At 59.1% G+C, this 9,315-nt stretch overlaps 1 protein-coding gene across 1 annotated transcript; it reads left to right on the plus strand.

Moving 5' to 3' along the window:
- Positions 1-762: 762 nt before the first annotated feature.
- On the plus strand, positions 763-4,041 carry KISS1 (KiSS-1 metastasis suppressor). The gene is made up of 2 exons (XM_012760931.3): positions 763-1,637; positions 3,611-4,041. Exons 1-2 carry the CDS (start codon positions 1,535-1,537, stop codon positions 4,039-4,041), a joined length of 534 nt encoding a protein of 177 aa, XP_012616385.3. The 5' UTR covers positions 763-1,534.
- The last annotated feature ends 5,274 nt before the right edge of the window (positions 4,042-9,315 follow it).

Here is a 9,315-nt window from a genome sequence, read left to right on the forward strand (position 1 = left end):
CTGTTTCAGGGTTCCTACTCTTTACTCCCTGCCTGAGTCCTGCAGGGGGGAGGCAAGGAGTGAAGTCGGGAGGGGGGAGGGGGCGAGAGCAGAGGGACGCAGGGGCCTGAGCAGCCATTAGGAGCCTCTGGGCACAATGACACTCCTACCTGCCCATGGAGAGGGGCTGCAGGCTGTATGCTGGGCCAGGACAACCTTTTGTTGGGCTTGCAGGGCCCCTGCCTCCCCAGAAGTCTGTCTTTAACACACTGACTGACGCATTAGAAAAAAAAAATTCTTTTCCCCGGGGCCATGGTGTTTTATTAAAATGAAGAACAATCCTTTCTAATGTATCATTTTTAATCGTTTTCTGTGGGTGAGTTATATGCAACACAACCCACGTTTTTTAGAATTAAATTGTCAGTATTAATTGTAACAATAAGAACATCAACAAGTAAGATTTGCATGAAACAATTGCAGGGTTTTGCTTCTCGAGCCCCCCTGGGGTCAAAACTAGCCTGAGTTAAATACAACTCACACGGCAGTCCGCGTGTTAATCGTGTTTGCTGGGCTATCTCTAAGTGCCTGATGACTTTTTCAAAGAGAAATTGCACTTGGGAGCCGGAATAGGTGGGTGGGGTGGAGGGTGGGGGGCATGGGGCGGGGGAGAGGGTCTGTCTGAGGGTCAGGGCACCCAGCCCCCATCTCAACAGCAGAAATGATGAGGCCAATTCAATCCACGGCCCCTCGGAGCCACAGAGAATAGACTAGGAAGACAATTGACCTGATAAATCAGGGGAAGACTTTTCTCTTCCCTGAATTATAGGCAATAAGGCAATTTAATGACGGCCTTTAAGGCTGTGAGGGGCTGTGAGAGAGAGCAAGATGATTACCTCTTTCTGCCTTTTTTCTTAGAACAGGAAAAGAATTAAGTTTCTATTACGGCAGGCAGGGCCAGGGCCAGACTGAAGCAGGCATGTTCTCGTGGGGAGAGTGGCACACAGAGTGGCAGACGTGTGCATAACCCAGCACAGAGGGAAGTAGTGCCTGCTCCCAGGCCCCAGGGACAATGTTGGCACCTCAGTCCTCCACGTAGCCCCTGAAGTCCTTGCCCCACTCCCCCTCCCCAGTCACTCCCACACACTGCATGGCAACCCTACCTTTCTCCAACATTCCTTTCAAGCAAACTTGAGATTCAAAATCCTGGCCATTCTCCAACCTGAGCAATCCTGCCCCTTTCACCGAATTCGGTCTTTCCTTCCTAACCTTACTGGCCTCTCCTCCTCCAGGAAGCCCTCCTGGATGATCCCCACCTAGCAGAAATTCAGCTGACTACACGGTACAAGCCGTCTCCACCCCATTTCCCTGATGTATTTGTTTAGATTCATCTCTCCAACCGGGGGCCTCCAGGGACGGGGGCTGCCTCCTCTTTCTCTCTCGCTTTCACTCTGGGCCCTGGCCCAGCACCCAGCCCAGACCCCGTGCCTGACCTAGTCTTCGTTCCTTCTCTCTGTGTCTGCTGCAGGGCACTTCTAGGACCTGTCTCCTCACCAGGATGAACTGCCTGGTTTCTTGGCAGCTGCTGCTTTTCCTCTGTGCCACCTCCTTGGGGGATCCACTGGAAAAGGGGGCACCTGTGGAGAATCCTAGAGCCGCAGGTACGCATTGTCTGTGCAGAGGGGTGGGAGGGGGCAAGCGAGTTGTTGCAAAACGAGATTTACCGTATTTTCCAGATTACAGCTAGAGTACTGGTGTGCGTTCAACGCTGCGCTTGGTGGAAACCTAAGACTGGCACACGTGCACCTCGCTGGGCGGTCCCATCGGCCCTGCGAGTCAGGGGTGGCTTGAGTCTGCGATGGGCATCCGTCTGCCCACCTAGCTCCAAGTGCTTCTTAGCCACCGAGCTCCCTCTTGGTTTTCTCACACTGTTCTCTGCTCTGTGCCAACTTCCTCTCTGTGCAGATGCTGGGAAGGCACTTAACATGCAACTTTTTTGGATCAGTGACCTCAGATCCTTCATGGGGAATCTGGAAAAAAAAAAAAAAAGAGAGAGAGGGAGAACCTAAACGAAAGGACAGATCTTTAATACCTGTCAACCTTAGGAGCTCACTGGGGAACTGATGAGCTGGAGAATGAGGCCCAAAGAGGGGGAAAGACTCCCCAGAGTCACTCAAACGCTGCGGAAACCCAGCAGGCGTGAGAACAGCCCAGGAGCATGTCTGCTAGGTGGCACGAGCTGGAACCGTGCTAGCCCCCGTGTCAGGGGCTGCGGGTTTGAACGCTTCGTGGTGTCAGCTTTCTGGGCAAACACAGCTCAGCCCCTCTGCAGCTTAGCCCCTCTAGCTGTGGTGCTCAGATGCACATGTGACATCATCCCGCGTCCCGTAAGACAGCGGGGAGCACGGAGAGCCCAGCCCCAGGCGTCCCAGGCCGAGAGTGTCTTCTTTCCTGGGATCAGGCGTTTTTCTGGGTGAGGGAGGATGCTTCAGAGGTAACCCCACCACTGCCCGGGGACACTGAACTGTCCTGGCAAAAGGTTTTGGGTAAGGCCACAAACAGTCGCCTGAGCAGCGATCCTCCTGCTAGTGTAGTGGGCGTAACTGGGAAGGAAGCCATCCTCCCTCCCATCCCAGCGGGGCCCTGGGCAGGGTGGGAGGTGCCTCCTAGGCGGATTGTCTTTACCTCCCGGCTCTGTCCACACTCCTCTTCTCCAAAGCTTGCCGGGGCATTGAGGGGCAGGGCTCAAACCCAACCCCAGTCCCGAACGCACACCCACTCACACACCAGGCCTCATTCCCACTGATCTCTTGCCGTAATTGGCGTCGGTTACGCTGGTTGCCCTATTTTACTCCCCAAAGTATAGCGAACTCACCGAGCCTTGTCTGTGAAGTGCCTTCCAAATGAGCCTTGTTAACCCCTACTGTGAAGGAGAGAAATTATACCTGAGTGGGGAAGGTGAGCCAGTTAAGGCGACCTAGATAATTTCCATCCTTTCTTTTTTTCCAGGTCCTATGCTCAGCTGAGTAATTTGTTATTCACTGAGTCCTTAAGTAGCTTATTGGGGGGAAGAGGGTCACAATTATCGTTAGCAGAGACCAGGGTTGGATCATAGGTGGGTGGGAGTAGAATGGACTTGGCTTTTCTGATTTCTGTTATTACACGTTTTTCTTTAGTTTTTATATATTTCATACGCGTTTACTGAGGCCCCCCTGTGTGCACGCCTCCGTTTCAAGCACTCTGAAAGATACGGAGATGAACGAGCGTGCCCCCCCACCCCAAGGGGCTCCCAGGCCAGCGTGGAGCCGGGCGGTGGGCGCAGCGGGGGCCAGAGCCCAGTGTCCGGCAAACACCATGGTCTTCCTCACTCCCAAACTCTACCCTGCACGTTTCCTAAAAGGAAATAACTTACTACAAAAGTTACTTAAGATAATTCTGGCAAACGTTAGAAATCAAAGCTACAGGGAAGCGCAAACGGCCTAACCGCGCAAGCTGAGGCCATGGTGGTTCTGCATGCAACGCTGAGCTTCCCAGGGGTCAGGGAAAGGAAGGGCAGCGCAGCGTGGGGACGTGGGTGTGTGTTCCGAGCCGCCTTCCCTGGCCCGGTCTCACCCGCCTGTGCTCTCTGTCCTAGGCCAGCAGCTCCGGCCCCAGGACCTCCTGGCCGCCTGGGCGCAGAGCCCGCGCTGCGCGGAGACGAGGCCCGCGGCCGCCGCGCTGAGCCCTCGCGGGGCGCCGCTGTGCGCGCCCCCTGACGGCGCCGCGGGGCCCCAGCGGCCCGGCCCGTGCGCCCCGCGCAGCCGCCTGATCCCCGCCCCGCGCGGCGCGGTGCTGGTGCAGCGCGAGAAGGACCTGTCCGCCTACAACTGGAACTCCTTCGGCCTGCGCTACGGCAAGCGCCAGGCCGCGCCCGGGAGCCGCCGCGGCCCGGGCGCGGGGCGCGCGGAGGGCGCACGTGGCCCCAGTGAACTGCAAACCCGGGATGAGGGGCCCGAGCGCGCGAGACCGAGGCGCGGGCACGGGGCACCTGGAGGGGGCGCTGGGGCGCCCGGCCTGAGGCAATAAAGAATTGCTGCCTGCGCACCGGCTGCGATTTGTTTGTGGCTGATTTCTGCACGCAGCGCTGATGAGGCGGTCCCCTCCTCTCCTGAGTTGGATAGCCGGCGGTTTTAAGATGCCTCTGGTGTCGCCAAGGGCAGTGCTTCTCAAATTAGATGTGATGAAGGAACAGGTTGTTTGCTGCGCAATCTATTGCAGATCAATACTTTTTTAAAAATGCAATTAAAATGGATCACTGAATTCCTGAAAAATTTAAAAACAACTAAAAAGAGAGCCAGGCGTGGGGAAATCCTAGCACTCTGGGAGGTGGAGACAGGAGGGTCACTTGAAGTCAGGAGTTCGAGACCAGCCTGAAGAAGAGCAAGACCCACTTCCCAACCCCCCCACCTCCATCTCCACTAAAAATAGAAAAAAAAAAAAAATAGCAGGAGTGGTGGTGTGTGCCTGTAGTCCCAGCTACTGGGGAGACCGAGGGGATCGCTTGAGCCCAGAGTTTGAGGTTGCTGTGAGCCAGGCTGACACCACGGCACTCACTCTAGCCGGGGTGACAGAGTGAGACTCTGACTCAAAAGACAAAATGCCAACTAAAGAGAAGCCCACATTGGGTGCTGCTTGCATGTTCTAGCAATATCACATTTCTATAAAAATTTCTGAAGCCGTCCTCTGAATTCCCAGACTTACCTCTCTGAGGATGGGTGACATGCTGCCGAGGGGCATGGGCTACCCCCCAGTGGCACTGGGTGGGGCCGGGGGAGGGGGTGTGCAATTAAGCACCTTCCCGTCCCCAGGGAAGTTATCAGCCAGGGGGGCAGTTCCATCTGCAAGGGGATGCCAAGCCTGCCCTGCCCACCGAGCCCGCAGGCGGCCCTCTGCCGGGGCCTTGGCCGCAGGGCACTGAAGCGCCAGGGGCATCAGCAGTGTTCCAGGCCAGTCACCTTCCCCCAGGGAGGCCCGGGATGGCACTTTGCCTGTGTCACTTCTCTCTGTCCTCGTAACCACCCCGGGGAGGTGGACGCGAATCACCCCCAGCTTTACAGGGAGAACTCTGAAGCTCAGAAAGATAAATAACTCGCTCAAGGCACCCCGCCAGCGAGTGGCAGGCTGGCGCTCTCCAGACACCGAGCCTGTCTCCCCTGCCCCACTGTAGTGCCTCTCTGGGGTGGCAGGCTTTCCTTCCATCTGCGTCAGAGCAGGAAAGGACAGTCCGCCCCACAGGGACATTCTTGGGGGGTCCAACAGCTGAGCAGAAGAGACCTGGTAGGAAGGCGTAGAGTTCGTCAGTGGGGAAACCCCAGGAAATCCACTTTCCTGCCCGCGAGAAAACCCAGTCCTATTTGACAGCCTCGGGGAACCCCTCTCCCGTTTGGTCTAGGGTGAAAACGTTCCTTCCCCGAGGGGTAGTGGGACCCCCCCCCCAATACTATGAGGCGTCAAGGTGTTCCACCCAGTGTACAGAAACCAGGACTCCACGGGATGGAGGCAGAGCTGTGTTGCTATGGCAACGAGCTAGGCTGCCGTGGGAACGTGACGACCTGCCCCACCCCTTCTCTACCCTGGAAACCGCCCTCCGGGATCTCCGATTCCCAATACCGCTGTGAGCTCATGTCATGGCATGTCGTCACAGCGTGCAATGTCGTTGTTTGGAAGGGCGTTTCATCCCCACACACCCTGGCCTGTGTCTCCGCACCTCTAGGAGAGGGGTTGTAGACTCAGTGCCTATCCTGCGCAGGGAGCCCTCGAACCGGTCCTTTCTCTGATGAAGTCTGTGGGTAGGAAAAGGCTGCCGAGTCCCTGTGTTCAGCAAGACCCTATTAGATGGGTTTTAGCCAGAATCCCCCTCACCCCTGCTGCTTCCTCTCAGCAGTTTCCTGCACTGCCCCCCACCTGCTCCTTGGCTGTAAATTCCCACTTGTCTGTGCTATACACAGAGTTGAGCCCAACCTCTCGCCCCACGGCAACACCCTGTCGCTGTCCCTGTATCTACTGCAATGGTCCCGGATACAGTCGTCCTTCGTGTGCTTTAACAAGTGGCATTGGATCATTTTTCTTTAATAGCACAGCCCCTTTCCCTAACAACCGACACAGGCCCAGCTGTGCTGCTGCTGGCGACAGGCAGCACACAAACCCCTAGCACCCTCCCATCAGGACCGCCACTCCTCCATCGCGCACCCCCTACCCCACCCCACTGAGCCACCACGCTGCCACGCCCACCCCGGGAAAGGGACCTTCTAGCTGAAGCTTTCTTGACAACAAAACAGACCTCTGGTGCCACTGGAGAAAAACAGTTTTCTGTTTCTAGCTTTCATGCCTCAAGGCATGGGGTCTGTTCCCACCACACTGTGTGCATCTCAGCTCAGAAACACCCTTGCACCAAGCTGTCCCGCCAAGCCCCCAGCCCCCTTGCCAGTCCTCTCGTCCCTCGGGCCCCTGTGGCTCCCCAGACCTAAGCAAACCGCCTTCCGTCTTCCTGGGTTAGGATCACCCCATCCCTGGGGCTGAATTCCCGGTCCTTTAACGTCCCCAGAACACACAGCTAGCGATGCCCACGTCTCCCCACCCAGCGCCCGCCCCTTGCCCAGAGCTCCTGAGTAGCCGTCCTCAGCACACAAGGCAGCGCTGGACAGTTATGAAACTCAGTCCGGGTCTTTCTTTCCCTCTCGAGGCCCCAGCTGCTCATCTCTGCCGAGCTCAGCTCCCCATCTGATTGAAAAATTCCTCCAGAGCCAGCTGGGGCCCTCCAGGGACAGGGAGAGACAAGGAGCGGGAAGGGGGACGGGGGGAGAAAGGCGTGGTGGCCACCCGATCTCGTCCCCTGCTTCCCCATCTGCTTTCCGCGGACAGAGCGGGCGGCCCGGACATGGTGAGGCCCCCGACGCTGGGCTTCACCGAGTCCGGTTTCCACCCTCCTCCACCTTCCCCTGTGCAGGGGAAGAGTTTTCCGCTCAACCACTGATGCCGGAATGAATCCTGCAGGTTTCGGAGCTGCACAAACCAGCCCTTTGTGCTGCCAGCCTTCTTCCCCGCTCCCCTGACTCCCCTGGCCACCCCAGCCTCAGGCTCCACAATCTCCTTGGGGTCATTGTCACAGAGAGTGGGATGGGCCGTTTTTAGAGAAACCCTAAGCACCGCTTGTCTCCTGAGACCCCCCCAGCCCCTGGGAGCCCCGGGGCTACACACCCAGCGTGGGATCTCGGGAAAGATGAGAGCCGAGCTCTGGCTGGATTTATGCTTCCGCTGGCTGGTTCTCACGTCCGGGCTCTGCCCCACAGGGAAAGGGCAGGGGCGACAGAACCCACCGCTCCACCTCCCTGGACCCCGGGCCGAGGTGACGCACTGGCCCCTGCTCGCTGACGGAGCTGGGGAGATGACCTGATAAGGGTCCCGCAGCCTCTGCTCCCCAGCCCCGCCCAGGACCCCGCAGGCCCCGTGCAGAGGGGAGGACAGGCTCCCCCGGAGGCTCTGCCGCACCTTCTGGATCATTCCCACCCTCACGGCGGAACCGTGAGAGTAGCAGGTCAGGCCACTTGGAACGCCAGAGCTGGCGGGGTCCTGGGTCAGCTTGGCCCTCGGAGCACCCGGCCTCGGCGGGACTGTGCCCGGGCAGGGGAGCTCGCCGCCTCCCGGGGCAGTGGTCACCCTGTGGCTGGGCAGGCTGGGCCCCCGGCCAGTTCCTCCTTAGAATGGAACCAAAGCCAGATCCTTCCTCCCTGCCGCTCCGGGGCCGCAGCTCAGGCCCGAGGTCCACACAGAACAGGTCTGGCTCTGCTTCCCGTGTAAGGCCCCCGCGATGGCCTGCGGCTCCTCTCTTCCAGCCAGGCTTCTCCAGGGGCCTAGACCGACCCTCGGCACCTGGTCTCAGGACCCGACTCGTTCCGCTCCGGCCACGCACAGTTTTCCCGTTTCTGGCCTTGGGGTCCCCTTTCCAGCCACCTTTCCCAGCTTCTGTCTGTGCCGGAGCAGAGACCACAGGACGCAAAGGAGACACTGTTGCTCCTGGTCCCTGTCGTCCCCTTAGAAGCTGATGGCCTGGCCTCTGGCCTCGGCGCGTCTCCCCTACACCGGGCCGCAGCCTCCGCGGGGGAGGCAGAGCTGGGCCACGCAGCTCCCTCTGGCTGGGGGACCCGGGCTCAGTATGCACGCTCGTGCGCACCGCTGGCTCACGGCCGGCTTGGTGGGGGTGCCCACACGGGGGCCGGGAACAGGGGCAGGAGTGAGGACGTGCCCGGGTCCCCAGGGGGCCTAGATCCACTGGCTGCCCAGAGGCTTCACGCGGCCTGCTCTGGGCCCCTGGCCCTACCTTTGCTACTGAAGAACCCTGAATCCTAACCATAAAGACGTGCTCGCATGCTGCTGCGCCGAGCCGGTGCGGGGCTCAGAAAGGCTCGCCTTCCCCACAGGAAGTCTGGGGTCGGCCTCACCCCTACGAGTCCTCCTTAGAATCCCAGTGGCTCTGCAGGGCGTCCCCGACACCCACAGCCACGCGGGGAGTCACGGGTGGCTCCTCAGCTCGTCCTTCCCTAAGCTCTCCGCTCCCTCTGCGTCCCTCCTCTGAACAGTGGCGCCCCGCAGGGCTGCCGGGAGGATAGGGTACATTTGGCCGGTTGCGCCCATAATCCTGGCACTCTGGGAGGCCGAGGTGGGAGGATTGCTTGAGCTCAAGAGTTAGAGGCCAGCCTGAGCAAGAGCGAGACCCCGTCTCTATGGGGGCAGGGCTCACACCCGAGTTCAATCTCAGCCCCTGCACCCGTGAGTAACACGGGGCACAGGTAGCACAGGTAACAAGTCCCCACTCTGCCACTTACACCTGCACATCAGGACACACCGCTCACCCTGCTAGGGCGTGGTCCCCCTGCGTTGTGGGGAAACCGGTCCACTCACCTCCCAGGGGACGTGGACATTAGAGGAGTCCCTCCTCCCTTCAGGTCCATGCCTTTCGCTTTCCACCCTTCACCCTCTCACCGCTGTCATTACCGGACTTGCAAGTCCCATGCTGTCATTTATCAAAGACTCTGGCTTGTGTTTACACACGTCCTCCACCCTGTGCCATCTGCCACCCTCCCGGAGGACATCGCCAGCCACGCAGAGGGTGACCCAGCCATACCCTGGCCTCAGATCGTTGGGTGCCCGACTTCCCACTGCGTCTCCCCTACTCCACTTCAGCCACCCAGCCCTGCGGCCCACTCGGGACCTGTCATCTCTTGTAACAGCTCCTCGTCCAGACTGTCACAGGTGTCCTGCTCTCGGCCAGCTCCTCACCGTCCAGCCTTGTGGTTCAGCTGT

The sequence above is a fragment of the Microcebus murinus genome, chromosome 23, assembly GCF_040939455.1.
Source record: "Microcebus murinus isolate Inina chromosome 23, M.murinus_Inina_mat1.0, whole genome shotgun sequence".
Lineage (NCBI taxonomy): Eukaryota > Metazoa > Chordata > Mammalia > Primates > Cheirogaleidae > Microcebus > Microcebus murinus.

What these genes read in the sequence shown, in the direction of transcription:
- KISS1 (XM_012760931.3), top strand. Translation starts at nt 1,535, where the DNA reads ATGAACTGCCTGGTTTCTTGGCAGCTGCTGCTTTTCCTCTGTGCCACC. An exon ending in GGAGAATCCTAGAGCCGCAG is followed by an intron (nt 1,638 to 3,610) that starts GTACGCATTGTC and finishes TCTCTGTCCTAG; the next exon opens with GCCAGCAGCTCCGGCCCCAG.